The sequence below is a fragment of the Sorex araneus genome, chromosome 3 (genome assembly GCF_027595985.1).
Source record: "Sorex araneus isolate mSorAra2 chromosome 3, mSorAra2.pri, whole genome shotgun sequence".
Taxonomy (NCBI): Eukaryota; Metazoa; Chordata; class Mammalia; order Eulipotyphla; family Soricidae; genus Sorex; species Sorex araneus.
Genome location: NC_073304.1, coordinates 190,139,784 through 190,165,978, shown reverse-complemented (window position 1 = coordinate 190,165,978; position 26,195 = coordinate 190,139,784). Strand labels below are relative to the sequence as shown.

Here is a 26,195-nt window from a genome sequence, read left to right as displayed (position 1 = left end):
CAGGACCCCCACAGTTTTGCACCCTGTCCCAGAGCCCAGCACTGACCAGGCACATCCAGGCCACGGCGCCGCTTGCAAAGTTCCTGCAGCTCAACCAGCAGCTCCAGGAGCTCCTCCACGCAGCCCTCTGACACCGCCGCAAAGATGCGCTTTTTCAGTCGCTTCTTCTTCCGCCGCTGCTCTTCCTTAGCCAGGTTTGCACTGAGGCAGAACATGCTTCTGACCCACTAATTCACATGAACCACGATCCTCTCTCTCCCCTGCACCCCCAAGAGTCATTGTACCTGTAGGACACTGCCAGTTCCTACCCCTTCCAAATGCTTAGCTCAATGACTGGACTTCCCTGTTAGTGCTCCAGGCCCTGAGGTCTGCTTTGCTCTCTTCAGGTTCCCCCTCTAATCCATTTGACCAACACATTTCATTAAACATATAATGCAGGGGGCTGGAGTGATAGCACAGCGGGTAGGGCGTTTGCCTTGCACACAGCCAACCCAGGTTCTATTCCCAGCATCCCAAATGATCCCCTGAGCACTGCCAGGAGTAATTCCTGAGTGCATGAGCCAGGAGTAACCCCTGTGCATTGCCGGGTGTGACCCAAAAAGCAAACAAATAAAAATAAAAATATAATGGAGGGCAGGAGCAATAGTAGGGCACTTTCCTTGCACATGGCCAACCCGGGTTCAACTTCCAGCACCACACAGGGTCCCCTGAGTCCCACCAGAAGTGATCCCTGAGTACAAATCCAGGAGTAGGTTCTGAGAACTTCTGGGTATAGCCCCCCAAATATATCCATATACATGTACATGCATATATTTGGACAAAAAGATATGTCAGGGATTAAGGGTTAAAAAGTTTACCTTGAGTGACCCTAGAACAGAATCAGTAATATGCCCTGAGTATAGCCAGCATGTGTGGCCCAAAACCCAAATATATATATATATATATATATATACACACATATACATATGTATGTATGTATATATGTATATATACACACACATGCACATGCACACACACATGTATATATATATATATATACATATGTATATAGATGATATTTGGATGAGCAACTATTTGGATTACTGGGGAGGGTATATACCTATATTCATAGTGACTACCTCAGGCCAGGGAAGTAGCTGAAAGGCACTGGAGTCCATGGGCAAGGCTCTGAGCCAGTCCTGGGCAGTGACTGACTGCCCAATACCAGCGGGTAAAGCTCTGATGGTCCCTGAGCTCCCCCAGGGTGGCCTTAGTGATGCCAGTGCTGCTGGGCCAGAATAGATTCTCATCTCCAGACACAAGTCCTGTTGGCTGAGGACAGCCAGAGTAGGCTCTGGGATGCCTGGACTTTGCTTGAGAGTCTCCCAAATAGTGATGACCATCAAATATGGGAGGAGGGAAGGGGGAAATGTCAGTTTCATAATTATGCTGCTTGAATATGTTTTTTCTCTCTCCCTCCTCCACACTCCAACCCCACACTCCCACTAGGCAGCCACAGCAATGTGTAGCCATGTGACCTCTGTTTTTGTGTGTCCTGGCAAAATGCACACTGGTGCTTAAGAGTTTTTTTGCGTGTATGTTCAATTTACACAGCTGCATTAAATATTCATTATATGTAGTTGAGGTGATTCTGCTGCATGCAGAATGTTTTATAAGTTTTGTAAGTAAATTGATAAAATTCCATGTCTCTCTTCCCGCCGCCAAATTTTCCTACTTCCCATCGTTGTGGGTCCAGACATTGTCTCAGCACCCACAGGTTTCCTTCCCTTTTCTGTCGATTGCCCTGGCCTATCCCTCAGCACCTTGACAGAGGGGAAGAAAGGGGAGGATCAGGCTCACCAGGGACTGTTGGGGTTGGATGGAGTCTCTGTCACGTCGTCTTGAGGAGACTGAGGGGAGTCCATATCTTCACAGTTGCCGGAGATGCTGGAGTAGGGGGTGAGGGGTGACAGGGAGGAAGAGGGACAGGACCAAAATTAGACACTGGCAGCAAGTCTCAGCCGGGCCTGGTCATATGACTCTGCAGGTCACTGCCCACCCCCTAGAGTGGCAGCTGTGTGGGGCCTACTCACCACTGGCGGATGTTGGAGTCCATGGGCTTGGAGAAGACAGGTGGAGAGTTCTTAGCAACTGCAGGGTTGGGCTCGAACCCTTCTATCTCCAGGAAGAAGTAGGCACTGGGGAGACACCCAAGCAAGGCCACTGGAGCTGGGGCCAGGCCTAGGACTGTCCTGAAGCTCTGCCACCAAGGGTACCCATGACACAGCATAGGACCTCTGCCTGCTCCAGGCCTTCTCATGCCTGTGGCCTCAGATGACCTTCACAGATGCCCCCTAGAGTGGCACTGCCATTATCAGTCTCTTTTCGCACCTGGATGCATGCTGGCCTAAGGTCACACAGCAGGCAGCTGACAGGCTATATCAAAGCTGGTGTCACTAGAAAGGCTGGATGGTTGAACTGGGGTTTCTACTAGGGTGCAAGGGGGACCTAGTGCCTGAAGGGGTCTTTTTACAACTGACAACAGGTGCAAAGGACTCAGCAGAGATGAGTCATGTGCCCATGGTCAGGCCCCCTGACCCTCACTCACTGGCCCTCCAGCCTCAGGTCTGAAGCAAGAGCCCTTCCAGGGCTCTCCCTGAGACCCTGAGATCTACTAGGCCTTTGTGGGCTATGGAGGGCAAGTGACTCTGGCTGCCTGACCTCAGTCCCCATCCCCCCAACTCTGCCCCTTTCCTTCTGTCATCTAGCTCTTTGCACAGAAACTCCTCACAGAAAGACTGCTATGGCACTGTTCACAATAGCCAGAATCTGGAAACAACCCAAGTGCCCGAGAACAAATGACTGGTTAAAGAAACTTTGGTACATCTACACAATGGAATACTATGCAGCTGTTAGGAAAGATGAAGTCATGAAATTTGCTTATAAGTGGATGGACATGGAGAGCATCATGCTAAGTGAAATGAGTCAGAAAAAGAGGAACCTACATAGAATGACTGTATTCATTTGTGAAATATAAAATAACACAGTATGAGACTGACACCCAAGAACAGTAGAGACAGGGCCAGGAAGATTGCTCCATGGTTGGAAGCCTGTCTCATGAGCTGGGGGAGAAGGCAGCTGGAATAGAGAAGGGATCACTAAGTCAGTGATGGTTGAAGGGATCGCTCAAGATAAGAGATGTGTGCTGAAAATAGATAAAGGACCAAACATGATGATCTCTCAGTATCTTATTGCAAACTATAATGCCAAAAGTAGAGAGAGAGTAGGAGGGAAATTGTCTGCCATAGAGGCAGGGGGAGGGGTGGTTAGAGGGGAGATACTGGGGACATTGGTGGTAGAAAATATGCACTGGTGGAGGAATGGGTGTTCAATCATTATATAACTGAAACCAAAACATGAAAGCTTTGTAACTGTATCTCATGGTGATTCGATTAAAAAGAAAAGAAAAGAAAATAATAAATACTGTATTGGAGTAGGGAGGGCCTAGGGGGAGACACAGGGTTAAGGAACCTTGAAAGAAAAAAGAAAAATAACCAGGAATTCACTGTGAAGAGTGAAGGAGAGGAGTCAGAGTGAGGTGGGAGGAGGAAGGGCCTGCTCTCACCTCAGACTGGGAGAGGAGCCACAGGGGCCCAGACTCTGTGACTTGGCACAGCCCCAGGGAAGCAGAGACATTCACTACCCCCTGAAAGGCAGAAGCCCAAATGTCACACCGCAGCCTCATCACCAACACACCCACAAACGCGAAATCCCACAATCACACACTCAGAGACAAGCCTGGAGTGAGCAGGAAGAAGATTGAGCCTCAGTTGCAGCCATGCTCCCCCGGACTGAAGCTACTGTGTGACTAGCCTGGCCTGGGACCAAGAATCCCTCAGAAGCCACTAAGGCTGCAACCTCCTGTCTGGGCTAAAAGCAGCAACACACCTTCACCCTTCCTCCCCAAATCTTCTTCTATAAGAACTTCCAAAGGACATTCCGGGGGCCGCCCAGGGGGCCAGGCTCTGAGGTCGGGTATGGAGAAGCAGCCCATCCTCAGGTCCCGCCCTCCAAAACTCAGGGTAGAAGCCAATGGATCCAAGAACCTAAGTCCTAGGGTCCTGGCTCAGAGCTCACACACTGTCCCCTCAGCCCTCTGCATTTCCTTCCAGCCAGGCCTGCTCTCGAGGTCTAGCCACATAGGCTGGCCCCATCACAGCCTGTCCGGGGGTGGCTGGTGGCCCTCTGCTGGCTGGGGAATTCACTGTCCTCCTCTAGACACAAGCAAGCCTGGGAAACTCAGAGATAATCCAGAGTAGGGGCATGAAGGGATGGGGACAGGGCTGAAGGACATATTGGTCCTCACCTTCCACTCAAGAGAAGGCTTCTGACCTGACCTAAATCAAATCCTTCCTCCAAAAGAAATCAAAGGAAGGAGCAAGGCCCTGACTGGGAGCCTGAGGACTAGCTTCAGTCTGCCTCTGCCTTCTGTTATTTCTGGGTCAAGTGTCCTCAAGTGCAAGGGAAATATTTGGACCGGATCATCCCCAAAGCTTGTGTTCTCCCCAAAGCCAGGAGGACAGCACTCAGATTATCTGTCGATGAACTAGCTAGCTGAGATGGATGTCAGAGGTCATTCAATATAATCCCCACTCCTTAATATTCCTGCGGGCCCCGGAACGGCCATCCCAAAGTTGTTCTTGCCTATCTGGAATCTTTAGCAACCCAGGTACCCAATCAGTATTTATTGAGCATCTCTGCTGTGACAGGCCCAGCTCTGGGAGTGGAGAATACAAAGGTGAATACATGAGCAAAAACCTTTACCACCAGTAGGTACCACCAGTGGGCTACATAAACTATGCTCAAAGACCAGAAGGATTCTTTGTTTGTTTGATTGTTTTTGTCTTTTGTTCTGTTTGGGGGCCACACCAAGTGATGCTCAGGGGTTATTCCTGCTCTACAATAAGGACTCACTCCTGGCTATGCTCAGGTGATGCCAGGGATCAAACCTGGGATTCTCAACGCCAGGGATCACGTCCTCATACAGTAAAGCTGTGGCTTTGCCTGCTATCAATAATACATTATCCTTCTGCTACAAGTTCTTCAATGGCAGAAACTTTTAATTGCATTGCCCTTGGTTCTCCAGCACCCAAGAGTGGTCCTGACATTCAGAAGCACAAACTAGAAAGATGGGTATAAGGATGGATAGGTGAAGAATAAAAGATAAATTATTAAAAAGAATGGCTGATTGGATGCATGGATAGATGAAACAATGAATGCATAGATAGACAGATGGGAAGCATTAGGGGGAAAGGCAAAGCAAGGAGCAAGTGAAAGTTCTACAAATTTTGTGGAAAGCAAGATGGATAGATAGGAAGAAAGGGTGGAGATGTGCATGACTGAGGAATGCTAATTGGGGTAGGATGGTGGGGGAGACCAGTGAACTGCACCAGTTAGCAGGCAGAGCGAATCAGCCTTAACCTATCATGTCGAGGAAGGCTGCATTCCTCTAATGACTCTTACTGGGCTCTCAGTTTCCCCAAACTCTCAACTCTTCTTCCCAACCTTGCCCAAGAAGCTAAGAAGCTAAGCCCTTCCGCTCCTGCAGGCCTCCTCCCAGAACCCACAGGGGCTGAAAGGGTGGTCCAGGAAACTCATTCATGACAGTCTCTGTGTACTCCAGACCTGGAGACCGAGAGTTCAAGGGAAGGGGAGGAATGTCCTCTCCTCACAGCAGAGTCGCCTCACTGGCTCTGAGGATCCAGGTGGAACCACCAGCTGCTTATTCACCCCTGCTTCCACAGCCTCACCCACAGTCTCCAACATGACTTGAATGTTCTGAGGGAATTTGGGTAGCAGAGAAGGAAGAAATGATCCTGACCAGAACAAAATATCAGCAATAACGTCCTTCACCTCCTGAGGGAGGAACTGGCCTGCGGTGCTCAGGGGAAGACAGGATTCCGGAGTCTGTGCTCTGGCAGGTGGGGGTTGGTCTGGTTTGAAGGGGGCCTATGGGTTAGGGAAAAGCCTGGAAGCAGGGAAAGCAACCTGAGAAACACCCAGGTGGCAGGCCAGCAGGATTGTGTCTGCAGACAATCATGATCCGTGGTCAGGAAGGACATACCTGACAGCAGCAAGGACCTTACTGTGGGCTGGGGAGCCTCCACACCATAAAGTCGGCCCCATGACACCCTGTTTGCCACTGCATACAAGCAGATGACTTGGTCTCAGCCATGTGACGCCTAACTCCTGACCTGCCACCACAGCTGTTTGTTTATTCCTGTCTTTGACCCAGGCCAGAGGACACTGAGTTCGTGTTGTTAACTCAGGTGAGCAGACAGCTGGGCACCGTTGTGTAAGTGAGCAGGCCCCAGAAACTCCATCTTGCTCTCCACAGAACTTGTCGACCTTTTGCCCGTCTTTTCTTTCTGCCTTTCCTCAATGCTAAGAAACGGCCTATGAACTGTGTGTCCAGTGTGAACCCAGGAGCCCATCAGATATGAGAGGAGCGGGACACACAGCACATGCCCAATTCCGTGTGTCCCAGAGATGACACCAGACACTGCGGGATGGCCCCATCTCTCCAGCTCAATACCCTTCTCTGGTTTGACCTGCCGCCTCAACAGCCCTTAAGAACCCCCAAACCCCAGCCTGAGAGCAAGATTTGGTGGTGGTGGGCGAGAAAAATTCCCCATTGTAGGATAACATAGCCTTAGGTAGTTTAGGCTTATTGAGTCACTCCCATCATAGTGCCCCTTTCCCCTGTGTTTATTTGTAACTTCGTTCTTAGTGCTCTGTTTCTTTGTAAATATTGTTTTTCTCTTCTCCTTGAGTCCTTTGCATAGTTTATTCAGAGCCATGTCCTTTTGTATGGTCACAGGATGACTGTAGCTTTGTAACCTGGGAGTCATTTGACTCTACATGATATTTTCCTCCTGGGCATCTGTTCTCTCAACCTAAGCCTCAGCTGCCCTTACTTCCTAGCACCCCCAAAAGCAGGGTCCCCGACAAGAGACGGGACGGACTCAGGGCAAGCGGTGAGTTATGTGCTACTCTGGCACCGAGATGGGCCTGGCCAAAGTGCCTAATGCTTAACTATAAGTTAAGAGCTTGGTCATGAACAAATGCTGTCATGATCCAAAAAGTAATAACTAGATTCGGACCCTGCTAGGGTGAGGAATGATTAATCTGGCCTGAGTGCTGCAGTCTTAGTCTGTGGCAAGATGTTGCCAGGAGAGCTGCCTTACAAGCCTCAATGTATTTCTTACTGTGTTCATACAAAAATAACTAGTATTAAGATGTTAATGAGTTCTTGGAGTAAGGAAAGGAAAAAACATTAAGAGGTATTTTGCCTGCTGGCTGTCAGGAAGGGCTTTGGAATGCCTGGACCTCAGGAAGGGCTTTCTTATGTTGATTTTGCTACCTGACTGTGTGTAGCCTAGAGGGCAAGGGAGAGAGAGACAAGGAGTGGGAGAGACTAGTGAAGAGAGAGGATCCAGAGTGAGAAGAGGATCAAGAGAGCAGGATGGAGGAGTGAGGAGCTAGGAAGGAAGAGTGCTGGGGGAGAGAGAGGAGAGAGGAGAAATGGGAGCTCAGAGAGACTGGAACAGGCGCATGGAGAGAATGGAATAAATGGCAACTGATCAATCAGCCGGCTTGGCCCTCGTTTCCTCTTCCATCTGCCCCATGGCCCGGGCCACTGTGGCTGGCCAAGCGGCCCGGGACAGACCCCCTGAAACCCAGGGGGCTCTTCCCTGGTTGCCCCCTGGCAGATATTTTTTACACCCCATCTTCTCAGGTTGCAGGCACCTGAATGAAACCTGTTTTTCCTCACACTAAAATTTGTCTTCTGAACACTGGCTCTAAGGTCGCAACAGCCAAAACTTGCATTTAGTAACAGTTTCTCCTGAATTTCTTCCCCTTTGATGGCAAAGAACTATCCCTGCACCACTTCAGGGTCAGGGAAATCCTATCTCAGTTGTCTTCTTCCCCACAATGCCCAAGTGCTCTGAGCACTCCAGGTCACTCCATAACTTTATCTGCTGTGTCTGTTCTGGGCACCCTGGCCCCAGGGCCCAGTCAGGTCTCAGGGGCAGCAACTCACAGAGACCAAGAAAAAAACCCAAGCCCAAACTTCTCCCCAGTCCAGTGCTCTCTCGCGCACGCACTCACTCTCTCTCTCTCTTTCTCTTTCTCTCTCCATTCCTCTCTTTTCTCTTCTCTCTCTCTTTCTCTCTCTCTTCCTCTCTTTTCTCTTCTCTTCTCTCTCTTTCTCTCTCTCTTCCTCTCTTTTCTCTTCTCTTTTCTCTCTCTTTCTCCCTGTCTTTCACACACACACTCAGACACTCAATCACAAATGCACATTGCACATAATTATACTCATGCATACATGTACTCACACAGACATGCACATTCATGTACACATGAATTTACACACCTCAAACACACACGTGCACACACACATACCTATGCACACAGACACACACTCACACATGCACACACATACACACACACAAGTGTGTATTCACTGAGTGCTCAGTTCCCTTCTCTATCTGCTTACATCAATCATTTATTTTCTATTTTTCTTCCTAAGCCTAAGTCAGGCTATACTCAGTTATGCAGGAGATACCCAAATCTCCTGTTCACCCAAAGCATGTGAACACCCTTAAATCACCCTTTGAAAGGAGAAGAAGCCACCTCTGCATGGGACAAAGAGGTCACCTCACTCCAGGCCAAAGCCATGAGCAGAGCAAGCCTGTAGCTGAGCTCCTCAGCACAGATGGGCTTGTAAGGGCAACAGGACTACAGGAGAAACTTTAGTTCATCCTGAGTGCAAGCCTGTTCCCCAGAAGTGAGAAGTGAATAGTGCCCAGAAGTGGAGAGAGATAGTGAGAAAGAGAGAATGTGAGAAGAAGAAGAAAGAAGAGGATAAGGAGGAGCTGGAGGAGGAGAAGAAGAAGAAGTAGAAGGAGGAGAAGGAGAAGAAGAGTACCTGCCATAGAGGCAGGCTGGGGGGTTGAGGGAGGATGCAGGAGGGAAACTGGGGACATTGGTGGTGGGAAATTGCATTGGTGAAGGGATGGGTGTTGGAAATTGTATGACTGAAACCCAATCATGGACAACTTTGTAACTGTATCTTATGGTGGTTCAATTTTTAAAAATAAATAAATAAATGAGAGGTGTGAGTGAGGGGGCAGAGAGAGAGATGCCATGTTTGCTGGCTTCAAGTCTCTGCTCCTACCTAGACTGGCCACATGCCCTCATACATTTCCCTGTGGCCCAGCTCTGCTGTGCTCTGGGATGGAGGCTCTGGCTCTCCGAGCTGGCATTTCGTTCCTGAACTTGGTTCTTGCTACACTACCCTGGGCCTTCTCCTCTGATATGTCCTCAGAGAATACCCCATCATCCCTCCAAAGCCAGGAAAAGGGATGTCTGTTGGTCCTCTTCTCTCACATCCCAGAGTTGAATCCAATCTTAATACTTCCATGCCCTGACCAACCCACTCTTCTTCATTCCTGACCAGCCAGGTCAGACCTTACCCCCTATCACCTGGGCTTCCCAACAGCCCCCTACACCCTTCTAGCTCATCATCATACAGATCACCAGGAATGGTACTCAGCTCAGTACTCAGCAAACCTTCCCTCTCTCAAGAGCCTGCCTTGCCCCAATGGCCCTCAGCTCTATAGGCAAACTCTAAGCCAAGTGCACATGGAATCATTCTCCTGAAGATTCCTCCACCTCCTCAGCACCTCCACTGTGAGGGCCTCCTCATTGGCCCGTGCTCTAAGCACCTTCTCCCACAGGAAGGACCCAAGACTGCCCCCAGAAACAGACTGCCCTGCCCCTCCTTACATTCTGCCCTCCTTACACCCTGACCTGCCTACTTTTCCCTCTCTCCTGCTCACTTTTCACATGCCCCTGACTGTCCCTCTCACCTGTGTCACGGTCATTCCATTCATTCTGTTCCCAACCCCCCTACCCAGGACAGGTGCTTCTATGTCAGCAACTATTTGAGACCAACCAAGAAGGGCATGGCAGCGCCAAGCTCACCTCACCCATGGGCTCATCTAGGCCGGGGATCCAGCTGGGTCCATGAGAGACACAGCTGGGGAGAGGAGCATTCAAGCTGGAGGGCTCTGAGGGCCTTGGGGCTGGAGGGACCACATGGAGTCAACTCAGGGTTCAAGCACCACAGAAGAAGTCCTTTTCCTGCTCCCACTCCTCATGCCCTTAGACAAAACTTGGTCCTAACTCTCTCAACCCTGCCCAGTGCCCTGGGGCTCTGTGGAGTGACACTGAAAAGAAGCTTCCAGAAAGCGGCCACATCAATGCAACCAGCACAGCATAGGTGTGGCTAACACCACTCCAATCTAACTCTGACGGACCCCTTCACACCAAGGGGATGAGGCACCAGTGACCCAGATCTGAAAGGTAAAGTCTCACAGAAATCTGAACTGCCCACTGCTTATTGCTTCATGTCTTAAGCGGGAGTGCATTCCCTGCCTCCTCAGGGGGACCTCCTAACCGTCTGCACCCCAGTGATCTCTCCGGAGGGAGGGGGTCATCATCACAAACTCCCCAGCTTACTCTGCAGGTGCATTGCTGTTGCCCACACCCGAGGCTCTGACACCAGGACACCCACAGAAACACTCGAGGCGATGGCAAAGACTCCCTGGGGGTGGACCCCAGGACCCCTCCCGACCTCATTGCACAAAGCCCCAAGCAGTGTCCAGCCTACCTCTTCTTGGTGGGAGTGAGCTCCGCCGGTCTCTTCTCCTGCAGGACCCCAGGGTTCACGTTGGGGACTGCGCCCCTTCTGCCCATGAGGGGCACCATCTCCTTGGGGATGGTGTTCATGACTGGAACACAATACAGCACAGTTCTCAGTCTTGGAGGAGTCTGTTGCGGCCCCATTCACATCCCCCAAGACAGAGAGCTCCTCCCCCTAACTGGGAGCCACGAGGCCTCCTAGGAGATGGGAGTGTCACCGTGGCTTCCGGCTCCTCTAGCACCCCAATCTGCTGGGCCCGGGACAAGCCATACACTGAGCTTCCTGCCTGGCCTCACCTCCTGTCCCCACCTGTCGATGAACTCCTAGGAATGACCCCCGGTTTCTCTATGCCCATCTCAGATTTGGGGGTCAGAGTGGGGTTCTCATCTTCATGCTTCTGACACCAGCCCCCCCCCAGCTGTTGGGTTTCCCAGGATCCTGGTTGTCTTGCAGCTTCCTCATCCCCCAGAGCTGAGTACCACCCGCTCCCTCCATGGCCGCCTCTCTTCCTACCTCACGGGGCTCAGTCTCCCTCCACCCCTGCCTCACTGCTGCGGCCCAGGGGCTGACCCTGTGCTGGGCTTGGAGAGCAACACCGGGAGGGGAATGAGAGGCTGTGTATTGGGCAGTCCAGAGGGAGGGAAACAGGAGAGCCCCAGAGAGGCAGGAGCTGGAAACTCTGGGGGTCTCTGAGGAGGACTGGCAGTGAGAGGCTGGCAGCATGTAAGGCGTGGAGCTGAGATGGATCTCCGAGAGGGCTTCAGAGAGGCCCTCTTAGAAAGTGCCAGTGGGGGCTGGAGCGATAGCACAGAGGGTAGGCCATTTGCCTTGCCGACCCGGGTTCAATTCCCAGCATCCCATATGGTCCCCCGAGCACCACCAGGAGTAATTCCTGAGTGCAAAGCCAGGAATAACCAACCCCTGAGCATCGCCGGGTGTGACCCAAAAAAAAAAAAAAAGCGCCAGTGGCAGGGCCAGGAAGAGGTGCAGTGGGGACCGTGGGGATGGGACTAGGAAGCGTAGGGGGGCTACACAGGATGAGGTGGGGGAGAAGGGTATGGAGGTATGGACTGGGAGGTGGCTGCAGCTGGAGGGTGGTTGGCACTTTCAGCTTGAGCACCCTTCAGAGTCATGGAGAGGATGGGTTTCTGCAAGAGCCTGGCGAGGGCGGGGAGCTTCTGGAGGAAGTGGCCTGACCAAAGCACGAAGCTGAGAGACAAGGCCCCTCCCTGTGGAAAGTGAGCAGCCCTTGGCGGGGGTCGGCACCCAGGGGAGGATTTTGGCCCTGAGAGCAGGGAGCTCCGAGCACTGAGGCCACACAGGAGGAGGCAATGTGAGCCCAGATAGATGCCAGCATGGAGGCAGGGGGGCTGGGAGCAGGGGTGGGAATGGGGGCGGGAAACACGTCTCCTTTCCCTCCTGAGAAATGGACTGAGGTGGGCCCCGGCTGGTTGCTCTCCATCCTCCTGCCCTGCGCCTGCAGCATGGGGCCCGTTCTGGGCAGCGGGGGCAGCAGAGGGTCAGGCAACCTCTGGGCTGGGGCTGCGGCAGCTGTAATTAGTGCCTGAGTCATGGCAGCCGTCCTGCTCCCTCACACTCTCTCACTGCCGGGCCCTCCCTCTCCCTGCATCGAGCTTCCTCTCCTGGCAGGTGGGCTGCTGGGCCTGACAGGAAGGGCCCCTCCTGGGAGTCAGGACAAGCCCAGGGATCCCAGGCCGTCCTCGGGGATGCTGGCTCAGCACCCTGGGAAACATCAGGACCGTCCCTCTGAAGCGCGAGGGCAGACTCACCCCTTCCTGAACTCCATCTCCGTGCCCCAGCCATGTCCTTGGGCTGCAGGAGCCTCATCTCTGCCCGGGGGCTGTGTGCCCTTCTCACGTCCCACAGCCTCCCACATCAGGGAGTTTCCGGCCCCTCACACTCTCCTGTGGCCAGCTCTCCTGCCCCTCTAGAGGCCCCACTCGCCCCGAGGCCCAGAGGAGAGGGCAGGCAGGGCTCCAGGGACGCTGAGACACAGGCTCTGCCCTCCTGGTCTCAGATCATCCCGGCTGCCTGGCACCTCAAGGACTTACCTGGTGAAGTCCGGGTGGCTGTGCCTGCCCTCGCGCTCAGATCACCACATGTCCCAGGCCCAAGGCCCCCCAGCGGGGCTGTGGCTGAGGCGGCAGGAGGCTCCCATCGCAGGCAGAGGGCTGGCTGGAATGAGGCATCAGAGGCAGAACTGGCTGGGCCACCTGCCCTCGGCGCCAGGCAGGCCACACCCACCGCCGTGGCTCCAGCGCCCGCCCGCCCACGTGCCCTGCCTGAGTCACCCCCACACCCACACAGCAGCCTCTCCCCCAGGGAAGAGAGAGGGTGCAGAGGACAGGTGAGGGTCTGGGGTCTGGGCCCAGCCAACTATTTCCTCTCTTGAATTCCATGCTTCCTGGCATGGCCCCCATTTCCCCAACAGGGACATGGGAATCAGGATACCCGTTTCCCAAGGAGGTGTGAGGCAGGCCAGCAATGAACGTCCCCGTGCTCTGCTCTGACCCTTGGGAGGCAAGGTCACAGACAAGGATTGGCCTGACTGATCCGCAGATGGCCAGCGCCAAGATTTGTTATCTATGCTTCAAAGCCAAGGATCAAGCCTTCGTTGATAGAGGCCACCCCCATCCTGGAATACCCACCAGGATTCTCACCCCAAACCCAGGGCCAGACAGCCCCTCTTTCTCTGACTCTGTGGCCTTGGATGGTTCATCTCTGCGCCTCTTGCCTCATGAATGCAGCGTGAACCTCATGAATAAGGTTCAATGTCCTGGAAGCGTCCCTGTGAGGCATGAACGAGAACCACAGAGAGGATGAAAATGGAGTGAGGCTCAGAACAGGCCAGGAGAAGAACAACAGCATCACCTGGCAGCTCTGGGCCACGCTTGTCTGTGACACCTTCTCCCTTCTCCCTTCTCCTGGGCCACCTGTCTCCCCAGCCACAGGGAGACAGTGCTTCCCGCCCAGCCGGCTCAGGAGAGGGCAGGGCAGGCTGGAGGTGCGTCTCCTGGCACTGGGGAATTGCACACCTGTTCCCGCAGGGCCAGATGGGACAGGATGGAGCAGTGACAGATGCACAGGGACTTCCCTGGCCCTGGAGGTGAGCTCTTCATTCCTGATGGCCACAACCTGTGGGGCCAGGAGAGGCAGGTGAGGGACCAGGAAGGGGCAGGTAGTCTGGCTTCCGACCCAATGGACTTGGGATGGGTGAAGGGAGGGAGTTTGGGGGCTGTTACAGCAAAGAACAAAGGAGTCCCAACACTTCCACACATTTCAGTTTCATCTAGTGGGAGCGTCCATGGGAGCCACCTCCATGGGAGCGTCTTCCTCCCTCTCTTACTCAGTTAATTGCCCCTCATGACTCAGCACCCCTCACCCTCTTAACTTGCATCTCATCCTTGATGGCCTCCAAACCCAGAGGGAATGATGGCCCTTGCTGAATGTCTGAGTTCAGCTTGCCTTGGGAAAATTCTCAAAGACCAGGCTAGAATTGCTTTCAAAAACCCTGTGCCTCACCCAAAGGAACATACTGTGCCCAACGTGGTGTCCAGGAGACACCCTCTGTGGTACCTGGGAGCAGATGCCAGACCCCTAACAGTAACCCCTCTGTCCCCCCCAAGCCCCCCAGCCCCAGATTCCTGGAAATAGCAGCTTCAGCAACTTGGACTGATCTGCCTTCACTCCCATCACCCAGCGCATGGCAGAAACTGTGAGGGAAGGAAGGGACTGTGTGAGAGCCACAGGAAATGGGGGGTCTCCACCCTCCAACAGCGTGTAAGCCCCAGGAACAACAGGCTCAGGCAGATCCCCTCATTCCCCTGGACAGGACAGGAAGACTTCATCCACCGAGGACCTGGGCATGTTCAGGGGTGAGGAGGCAGTGGAAGGAGAGAAGACTCCAGTCTACAGGGCAGAGCCCATCTTCAGGGACTTGGCTTGGCCTGCATGGTGACAGCTGCCTCGTCAGAGCTCAGGGGAGCCGGGCCCCAGGCCGCTGAGTCAGCCCAGTTTCCTAGTCACCAAGCTGTGCTGGCTCGGCCTGGAGGCACGAGACACACGACACTGTTGGAGAGCTGGTGTGACTGTGGTCAGGCAGGGCACTGAGTCAGCACCTCAAAGCTGGCATCACCGTCCCCCTGCGCCAGGTGGCTACTTGTCCTGGCAGGATGCCTGACCTGTGGGCTGGGGGAGGTAAGAGGGTCCCCCAGCACACTGGCCCTCCTCCTTCTCTCCAGCCTGCATACCTAGCAAAGCTGGCCCAGCCTGGGACACCACGTTTACCCTGAGCACCCTCTCATAAGGAAAGTACCCTCGCTTTCCTCACCCCTGCTCCTCATTCCTGACTGATGCTGCAAGCCGTGCTGAACCCCACTTTATCACTGTCACCTCAGTACCTAGGATGGGGGTGGAAACCAGTAGAGGCAATGGTCCCCAAGGGTCTCTTTCAAATTGGCTATGTATGTGGGTCACAGCAGGAGTGGAAATGGAGCTGGGGGCTGGGTGGGTGCAGGCAGAGGGAGAGGGCAGCCTCTGCATGGTCCTACCCCACTCTAGAATTAGATATTCCTAAGAGAGCCCATGAGCATCCCTTCTAACCCGACTGAGGTCAGTTCAAGAGTCTTGACCAGCTTTGCTTACTGTGGGCTATAACTGCTCTACAGAGAGCCACCCTGGTGGCACTGGGCAGAACTGCCACCTCCCGTGCCCTGTAGATACCAGGCCTCCAAAGGAAGGATGGAGAGAAAGGGTTCTCTGAGGGGTGGGGTCCATTGGTCTAGTCCAGGAAGCATCTTCTTGGTGCAGTAGAGAGGGAGGGGACTCAGTGTCAGGAGCACATACACACTGACAATCTTGGGTCTCAGAGATGCTCTGTCTGCACCCCAGAGTCACACTTGTCCTGGTCCAGGGAAGCTGAGCAACTGCTCTGTCAAGAAGCTGGGCTGGGGCCTCCTGCCTCCAGGAGAGATGGAGGAACAAGGGGCAGAGACATGAAAAAATGGGCTCCTTGCAGTTAACCAACTCTAGATCAGTAGGGGCAGAGGTTTCTACCCTTTTCCACCCGTCAACCAATACATGTCAAGTTGAAAGTCACTGCCTAGTCCAGAGTTTTTTTATTATTACTGCTGTGGTTTTGGTTCGGGGGTAACACTTTGTGGTGCTCAGGGTTTATCTTGGCTCTATGCTCAGAAATCACTCCTGAAGTGCTCAGGGGATCAGATGTGGTGTCAGGGATCAAAGTTAAGTATCCTTAACCCCTTCCACTTCAGGGTTCTTAAACTTACCACTGATGACTTCTATTCACCTGAGAAATGCAGCATGAACCAACACTGCCAGAAACACCTCAGATTCATTACATGGTTAACTTTAAATTAACTTTTGGTTGTTGCTTGTTCAGAAAACTCATTGTTCAGTCTTTTTTGAATACACACCCCTCCCATTCAGTTATATGACCCCAAGCGAGGTCACGTAACTTTTTAAAAATGTTTTAAAATAAATTTTTCTAGACTAGGGCAGGGGTAGGGGGTATGGGAGGGAACCTGGGAACCTGGTGGAGGGTTGTTGATGCTGATGCTGACCAATGCTAGGGCATTGTATGCCTAAAACTCAACTACAAATAATTTTGTGAAGTATAAGGCTAAAATAAAATTTATTTTTTAATTTAATAAAAATAAAATAAATTTGTCTATAACTTATTATCAGTATACTTATGTAGCTAGGGTCATGTAAATATTTCTTGGTTGAAAAGGGGTGGTGACAGTATAGAACAATAAAAATCAAGGACCAGGAAGACTGGTCCATAGTTGAAAACTTGCCACAGTGGAGCAGGTGGGGGGGCGGGCAGTTAGGTTAGATAAGGGATCACTATGAAATGATAGTAGGAATCATTGGAATAGTTGGATCACTCTATCACTCTGGACAAGAATTGAGTGCTAAGAGGAGGTGAAGGGGCAAACATAATAATCTTTCAGTACCTGTAGTGCAAATCATTCCAAAAGGGGGGAGAGAGACAGAGAGAGACAGAGAGAGAAAGAGAGAGAGAGAGAGAGTGAGTCTGCCATAGAGGCAGACTGGAGAGGATGGGGGCGAGAGGGGGGCAGTGGTCAGGGGGCCTGGAAGGGATACTGGGGACATTGGTGGTGAGAAATGTACACTGGTGAAGAGAAGAGTTTAGAACATTGTATGACTGAAACCCAATCATGAGCAACTTTGTAGCTGTGTATCACTGTGATTCAATAAAAAAAATTTAAAAAGAAAAGTGGTAGCAAGTGAGCAGTTTGAGGAGATCTATCTCAGGCCACACTTCCTGAGGAAGGTCTCCAAGGAAAGAAAGAAGCCTCGAATTCAGGACTTTGTTCTGGCCCAGAAATGGGTTACCCTGCCCCAAATTTTTACTCTGTCATGCAACCTGGCTCCAGTGTGAAGTTTGGGCCTTTGGAGTCAGACTGAGGTGAGACCCAAGCAATGCTTTTATTGGCTGTGTGCCATTGTTCTAGACTCAGTTATCTTATCTATAAAATTGAGCTAATAATAGCTTTTCGTAGGCTGTTAGAAAGCTTATAGCATAATGCACATCAAGAACTTTAGATAAGTATTCAATGTTTCCAACTGGTAGTATTTCTCCTCTCTATCCACTTGCTGTGGTCTGACATGGCTTACTTCACTTTTAGCCATCTGGTCAACCAGACCTTGGGCTCCTCTACTGGGAACTTCTCATAAAAGGCCAAAGCCCTGGCCTTGATAACCAATACCTAATAGTTCTATGACTGGGAAGCTCATTCTATACTCCACAGACATGAACATTAACATAAACTGGTCTGAGTCTGGAATAGAGCCCTCTTTTGATCGTTGCTCTTGAGCTCTGTCATAATGCAGAGGATAGAAAACTTTTGTAAATGGCCAACTAGTACATGTTTTAGGCCATTCAGACTACTTAATCTCTGCTGCAGCCTCTCAACTCCACACTGCTTATGAAAGCATCCCTGGACAACAGCATAATGAATGGCCATGTTGAGGTCCAATAAAGAGATGTTCACAAAAACATGTGCCAGGTCAAATTTGGCTCATGGCCCATAGTTTTCTGATTATGATAGGTATATATATATATATATATATATATATATATATATATATATATATACAAAGGAATGCCCTCACTGTGATAAAGGGTGACCAGAAGCTCTTAGCACACGCAAACACACACACACACACTCATACATGCATATACATGAACACGTGTGTACACACTCATAGATCACACAGAGCCAAATAGCTCTGACAGCCCACTGACTAGCACAGAGTTCACATTTAACATTATTTATTTATTTATTTATTTATTATTTATTTATTTGATGGATGACATGGCAGATGGAAGTGGAAAGCTGGAATACTGCAGGGGAGCAGAGCTATGAGTCACTACAGGATTATGTCTTCATTACAAATGAAAGGTGGATTTTAAAAATTCTTGCCATATGTCTTAGGGATATGATTCTATGCTTTAATTGGAACAACAATCGAGGCTAATATTTTTGCAGCTTTGATGTATCACGCTAAATGATGCAGTCATTCTGGAAAAACCGGGTTCTGGCAGAGTTGGGATTGACGTCCACCACCCCCTTTAATGAAGAGCAAGTGACACCTCCTGCTCCAGACCACCCTGGACAGGTGACAAAGCTAAAAGGGTTCCAGCATTCAATGCCAAAAGAAGTGTTTTGTTTTTAGAAGTGTTCTCTTACCATCATTTGCCTTTACTGCCATTAATACAAAACCAAAGAAAATGCAACAATACCATGGCTATGTCCTAGTAGAGATGTCACATAGTACTTGATAAAGTGAGTAAGAACATAAAAGCAAGGTCATTTTCTCTGAGGAAGTTGCCCTGGAGACAGTGTGACTAGGTGAACCCCTCACCCCATTCACCAAACAAGGCTCCCCTGATCACACACATACATCTGCCCACTATAGTCTAGGAGAGTGCTGGCAGGGGAGGGCACTGGGCTTCCCAGCACTGCCCCCTAAGAACATGGATATCCGAAGACCCATTAGAGCTGAGAGCCCCCTAGATGAGGAGGTGTCCTTCACTTCTCCCCTAAAGTAGCAGGATCCTTGAAGAGCTCAGCATCTTCTGGCTTGAGGGACCCTGCAAAGTGCCTCAGCTGAACTTCCTCCGGCTGAGCAGGTTGTCTTTCTCGGGTACTTGTATCTCTTAAAAGAGGAACCAGGGCAAAGTTCTTCCAGTTTCTCCCTGAAACTGAAAGATAAAGCATCATTACTCCATGTAGGTAGCAAAACAAACATATTAATTTGATGTTCCCACCAATCTCTAGAGAAAAGGAGCTCTCGGAAGTTCCCTGAGGCACACAGATATGTACCATCTCCTCTTCCCTCATCTGCTCAAGAAGCCTCATCTACTCTGGCAGCTCTACGTTCTCCTCCTCTAGCCCAGCCTGACTTTTGATTTGATGTTTGCCTCTTAGCCTTCATTTCCTTCTTGCCCACAGACCCATGCTGTGTCATGTGAGTGACACCACCTCAACTTGGCTCTAGAGTGACCAATTCTAATCCAAGACTTAGGATTTGGGATCCAGGCTCCACCAAGAGAAGCACGCTTTGAGAACAATGCCAAGGAACCAGGATGACACCAAAGCAAGCCTTCAAATGTGACAAAAAAGACTAGAAAGACTTTGAGATGACTTGTTTGTCTCCCTGATAGCTATCACGAGCCTCCTGGTTAAATGACCTCTAGATAAATGACAGAGAACAGGGAAAGCTGAGCCTGCTTCTCTCCCACTTCCCAGAGTCTCAGTTAGTCAGGCCCTCAGAACTTACATCTAATCTTTCCAGAAAATACACACACACACACACACACACCCCTCCAGGCAACAATTCTAGCCCCTCTTCTGTGTCCAACACTGAATATATCTCAAAGGTATCAGGAATACTCAAAGTTGTGCCCCCTGTGGCTGTTACAGCAGAACACTGCAAGTCCTGGGTTTTCCCCATGTGGGAGGCTAATGCTGGCCTGTCTCGCAGCCCTAGTCTGATACCAGGCACCAAAAGATGAAGGAGAATCCTTTGGGGAGCCTGGGATTAGGAGCTTCCTGGAGGATTCCATGGGGACATAGGCCAAGTTCTCACTGACATATTATGTTCTGGCTTGCTGAATGGTTGGAACACCCATCCTCTGCTCTGCCTGACCCAGTCCCTCCGACCCAGGAGGAACATGCAATCAATGTCCACTTTCCAAAGTCCCAATGCCAACCCTCTCATCTGCTCTCCCTGGCTGTTTACTGACCACTTTTCTCCTCCAGTCTTTCTCTCGTGCATTCTCTCACCCCTTTCCATTATATGCACATGGTTATTGAAATTACCTGTCTATACATCACTCAAGTTCCCACTGCTACAAAATTGTAGAAAATAATCAAAATCTTGGAAAGACACACTATGTAATTATAAATTTGAGGTCAGAGAACCTCTAAACCTCTCCTACTCTCAGCCCAAGTAATATGAAATGTATGTTTCTCTGTCACTGGTGCAATTAATTCATCTTTGTTAATAACTATCCTTTACATATATCACAGTGAATGTGCAATGTTGTAAACAGTCAACAATGCCATGAAAACATAGTATAAATCAAATGCAAAGTGAAATCCTCTGGAAAATGGAAGATTTCATGAAATCAGTAAGAGTGATGGTGGAAAGCTGCTCAAATCATATGCAAAACCATCTTCAGCTGACTCTAAGGTGACCTTAGACCAGGCAGTCCTTGAAGAAGAGATCAATGTATGGCATTGAAAAGAGTGCTTCCAAGGACACACATGGTAAAACCACAAGATTGCAGAAGGTCCATGGGAAAACTGATAAGGCCTTTGAATTGTTTTCTAAAAATACAATCTCTTGATAAAATAGATTTCTACTGTCTGATGAACTCAGTACTGGGCTAGTTCTCCTGCTGTAAATAACCATACAACTGAACAAAATACATGCAGCAGTGTTTAGGGGCATAACAACAAACAAATATGCAACTTATTTAGAGAAGTGAAAAATTACAAAGTGAGCAAATTACAAATTACAGAAACACCCTACTTGTTTTGCTTAGGGGCAATTTCTCTAACTGCAGCACAGTGTGGACCTACACAGAATTGGAGTCCAAGCAGAGCAAGGCAATGTGTCTGAGATAAGGAAAACGAGATCAGACTTAGGGGAAGCTGAAGTAGCTAGAGTCAGTGGGACAGTGTCTGAGTCAGAGGCACCATCCCACGGGAATGGGGGTCCCTGCTGCATTTGGTAGCCATACACGTTCCCCAGCTGATAGAATGGGGAATGGGTTGCAGACAGATGACCAGACAACAATCAACAGCCTTTATTTCCAATTTCACAGACTAGATATAGGGGAGAGCAACCGCTAGAGAGTGAGGAGGGGCGGGGGACAGTGATAGGCTGGGAAACAAAGCAGAGGATGTGTAGCACAAAGGAGAAGTTTAATAGGGGCACAGGGAATTGTGAGTATCCCTAAGGAGTTGAATGGAATGGTTGAAACAAAAGGTGGCAGGTAACTCAATTAACATAACCTCCTAGCTAGGGGAACAGACCTGAGCCAAGCCAAAGTGCTCATCATAGAGGAGCAATGATCACAAATTAAGAGGAGCCTGAGCCCCTTTTGGTACTGTCCTCTGTCTCTGAAGCAATGTCTCCAGAGCTCTCTCATCTCTGAGGAGAACCCCCGGTGTATAATCAACAAGGCAGCATTGGGCAGATGGTTTGAGAGCAGTACCAGCAGGGAATTCAATAGGAAAGGACACAGAGAATAAAGGAAGAAAGGAAATTACCCAGGTAAAGGGCTCAGGATGCCCCATGCCCTAAGCTGAGCTGGGCTCTGTGTGCACATGGGAAGATTGCAGAGGCTTACAAGAGAGTAGCTACAGTGGGTGTTGGACAGAGATCTGATAAGTTTAACAATATGTGGAGATATTGGAGGAATATTGGAAGTTCAGCTCAGCTAGAGAGGAGAATCCCTAACACCCTCTTTGAATTCTGAAGATCAAGCTAAAATGTCAGTTACTTTATACACCCTTGAGTCGGGTATATTAAGGTCTCACCTTGACAAAGCCTAAAATCAAATCCTATAAAACACTCAAAGGAAGGGCGGGAGAGATAGTACAGTGATAAGGCACTTGCATTGCACTCAGTGGACCCCAGGTTTTGATCCCTGTATCCCATATGGTCCCCTGAGCATCGTTAGCAGTAATTCCTGAGTGCACAATCCCTGAGCATTGCCAGGTATGTCCCTCCCCATGAAAAAAAAAAAAATGGAAACACTTTGAAGGTTAACTCCCACAAGTCTGGTGGGATTTGGCAACTGCCTCAGTGTTTCCACATATCTACCATTAAAGATTTACAAGTACAGGCCTGAGAGTTGGATCAATAGGCTGAGTACATGGTGTGCATGCAGAAGGCCTGGGTTCAGTCCCCAGCACATCATTATCTCCTGAGCACAGAACTGGGAGTACTCCCCTGAGTACCACCAGCTGTGACCCAAAAGCAAAAAGAAACCAAAATTACTAAGCTTACACAAGTTCAAGTGATTCATCAGTAACTAGGCTGCCAATTAGGACAGAGACTCTACAACAGATTATCTATAATGCTCAGAATACAATTAAAAGTTATTAAGCACGCCAAGAAACAGGGAAATGTTACTCACAGTCAATTAAAAAAAAATCAGGGATGTGTCATGTGGATCAAAGTAGAGCCTTGCATGTGTGAAGCCCTGGGTTTGAACCCCAGTGCTGCAAGAAGAAAGGGAAAAGGCGGGGGAAAGCAAAAGGCAAAAAGCAACAGACTCCAAGATAAACCAGACGTTGGATTTAGTAAGCAGGGAATTTAAAGAATTATTTATAAATTATTATAATAGATTGAAGGAACCAAAGACAAAAGTGATTAGAATGAGGCAACTAAGGAATCTCGGGAAATAAATAAAATCCATTTTTTAAAAATTTCTAAGTGTTTTTCCCGAATGCCCTAGAACGGATGACTGGTTGAGGAAACTTTGGTACATCTATACAATGGAATACTATGCAGCTGTCAGAAAAAAGGAGGTCATGAATTTTGTATTTAAGTGGATGGGCATGAAAAGTTTCATGCTGAGTGAAATGAGTCAGAAAGAGAGAGACAGACATACAAAGATTGCACTCATCTAGGGTATATAGAATAACAGAGTGGGAGACTAACACCCAAGAATTGTAGAAATAAGTACTAGGAGGTTGACTCCATGGCTTGGAGGCTGGCCTCACATTCTGGGGAAAGGGCAACTCAGAGAAGGGATCACCAACTATAATGTAGTCAAAGGCCATGTGGGGGAAGGGAGTTGCGGGCTGAATGAGGGCTAGAGACTGAGCACAGTGGCCACTCAACACCTTTATTGCAAACCACAACAGCTAATTAGAGAGAGAGAACAGAAGGGAATGCCCTGCCACAGTGGCAGGGTGGGGTGGGGGGAGATGGGATCGGGGAGGGTGGGAGGGATGCTGGGTTTACTGGTGGTGGAGAATGGGCACTGGTGAAGGGATGGGTTCCCGAACTTTGTATGAGGGAAGCATAAGCACAAAAGTGTATAAATCTGTAAATGTGCCCTCATGGTGATTCACGAATTAAAAATAAATTAATTAATTTTAAAAAATCTGATTTTTTAAAAAAAATCAACAAAAAATAAAATATATTTTTTCTTGTCATAAAAAAAATTTCTAAGTGTTTTTTAAAAATTCCTAAAACCAAAAAACACAATATTTAAAATGTAATATTCTCTTGGTGGACTTGCTAACAGTTTAAAGATGAATTTAGGAAGGATCAGTAAAATGAAGAGATATCAGAAGTAGAAATTATCAAATTTGAAAAACTCTGAGAAAAAAATAACAAAATCTCAAAAACCTGTGCAACAATATTAAATGGAATGGTATAGCAAGTGTAGTTCTAAAAGGGGAAGCAATATATATGTATATATTTACATATACATATATGTATACACATATACACATGTATGTGTGTGTATATATATATATATATATGCTGATGACGCATAGTAATCTGCAGAATCTCAGGAAACCTCAAGCAGAACAAGAGCAAAGAACACTGGAGTCACATCTGGCTTGGTAGTAGAGTGTATGATTGCCTTGTGTGTATGATGTCCTAGGTTCAATCCCCAGTACCACAAAATCAAAACAAGAAAACAAAAACAAGTACCTAAGCACATCTTGTCAAAAAACCAAAAGAGGGGCTGGAGCAATAGCACAGCGGGTAGGGCGTTTGCCTTGCACGCGGCCGACCCGGGTTCGATTCCCAGCATCCCATATGGTCCCCTGAGCACCGCCAGGAGCAATTCCTGAGTGCAGAGCCAGGAATAACCCCTGTGCATCGCCTGGTGTGACCCAAAAAGCAAAAAACAAACAAACAAACAAACAAAAAAAAAACCCAAAAGAGAAAGAGACTATTTTTATAATAACAAAGGGGGAAAAAGATAATATGGAAAAGAACAACAATACAAATAAAGGGCAACTTCCCATCAGAATTCATGAGGCCAGGAATCATCAGAAAAACATAAAGTTTGTGGATTAATAAGAAAATTTTTTAATTATTATAAATCAATATTTCTGTAACCATTGAAAATATCCTACAGGGAAGAAAGGGGAGAAATTACAACAAATAAATCAGAAATGTAAACGATCATAAGAACTTATCACAAACAACTCTATGCCACTAAGATTTAGAAAATCTAAATAAAATGGATCAAGTTTTTAGAAACATATAACTTCCCAAGATTGAATGAAGAGGAAACAAAAAACCTGAACAGACCAATCTCAAGTAAGAAAATTAAAACAGTAATGTAAAATCTCCCTAAGAACAAGAGTCCAAGTCCAGATGGGTTAACTATTGTGTTCAACCAAACCTCCAAAGACCTACTACCTATATTCCTCACACTCTTCCAAAACATCAAAGGAACAAAAAGTCTTACTAATCACTTCTATGAAGCCAACAACCTAATACCAACAGCAGACAGAGATGTTACAAAAGAAAAAAAAAAAGAAAGAAAACTGCATACCACTATCTGTAATTAAAATTGATGCACAAATTCCTTAACAAAATGGTGGTCCAGACAGATAGTACAGTGGTTAGGACACTTGCCTTGGACACACCTGACCAGAGTTCCATCCCCAGTTTCCTATATGGTACCCTGAACACCACCAAGAGTAACTCCTAAGTGCAGAGCCATGAGTAACCTAAGCATCGCCATGTGTAACCTGAGTGCAGAGCCATGAGTAACTTAAGTGTGGCCCAAAAACAAAGTGGGATTCATCCCAAGGACGCAAGGATGGTTCAATATATGCAAATCAATTAATTTAATACGCCATATCAATCAAAGATAAGAAAAATCCTTTTATTACTTGATGCTAAGAAAGATTTTTAACAAAATCCAACATCCATTCTTGATTTTTAAAAACCCTCCACAAAATTGAAATAGACCTCAAATAGTAATGGTCAACCTACAGCCAAAATCATACTTAAATGTAAAAAAAGACTAAAAATCTTCCCCATGAGATCAGGCACTAGGAACAGATAAACACTTTCACCACCCTTGTTCAATATAGTCTTAGAAGTTCTCAATATAGCAGTTAGTCAAGTAAACATAAATCAGAAGGATTCAAATTGGAAAAGAAGTCAAATTAGCACTATTTACAGATGACATAATATTAAGTATAGAAGACTCTAAAAACTTCACTATAAAACTCTTAGAAAAAAATAAAACAGTACAGCAAAGTGTCAGGCTACAAAATCAATGAATAAAAATATATTGCATTTTGGTATGCATATAATTAAATAGAAGAGATAGAGATTTGAAAGTCAGTATCAGAGGCTGGAGCGATAGCATGGCAGGTAGGGTGTTTGCCTTGCACGCGGCCAACCCGGGTTTGATTCCCAGCATCCCATATGGTCCCCTGAGCACCACCAGGAGTAATTCCTGAGTGCAAAGCCAGGAGTAACCCCTGTGCATTGCCAGGTATGACTCAAAAAGCAAAAAAGGAGGTCAGTATCATTTAAAATAGAAAATTTCTAGGAATCTACAAAGGGTGTGAAAAACCTATAATATAAAAACTCCAACTCCCTTGTGAAAGAAATAGCAGAGGATGTCAGAAAATGGAAAAATTCTATGTTCATGGATTGGAAGAATCAATATTGTCAAAATATCTAACCTACTCAAAGCATTATAAGGATGTAATGCAATTCCCATGAAAATCTCAATGACATTCTTCAAGGAACTAGAATGAACATTAAAATTTTTATGGAAGCATAAAATCCTACAAATAGCCAAGCCATTCTAAAAAATAATAATAATGAAGAAGTTGGGGTATATTGCGTTTCCTGACTTAAA

At 48.3% G+C, this 26,195-nt stretch overlaps 2 protein-coding genes across 3 annotated transcripts in view; both read right to left on the bottom strand.

Annotated features, from left to right (window-relative positions):
• TRPV3 (transient receptor potential cation channel subfamily V member 3) overlaps positions 1-10,836 on the bottom strand; it is a 33,871-nt gene extending 23,035 nt beyond the window's left edge. For both annotated transcript variants that reach the window (XM_004604964.2, XM_004604965.2), the window contains exons 1-4: positions 10,718-10,836; positions 2,073-2,177; positions 1,840-1,926; positions 47-201 (exon numbers count right to left, since the gene is read on the bottom strand). In XM_004604964.2, the coding sequence (XP_004605021.2) occupies positions 47-201; positions 1,840-1,926; positions 2,073-2,177; positions 10,718-10,836 (466 nt within the window). The remainder of the gene's footprint in view (positions 1-46; positions 202-1,839; positions 1,927-2,072; positions 2,178-10,717) is intronic.
• An 8,016-nt stretch (positions 10,837-18,852) lies between these two features.
• TRPV1 (transient receptor potential cation channel subfamily V member 1) overlaps positions 18,853-26,195 on the bottom strand; it is a 29,248-nt gene continuing 21,905 nt past the window's right edge. The window contains exon 15 of the mRNA XM_004604963.2: positions 18,853-19,025. Within this exon, the coding sequence (XP_004605020.2) occupies positions 18,853-19,025 (173 nt within the window). The remainder of the gene's footprint in view (positions 19,026-26,195) is intronic.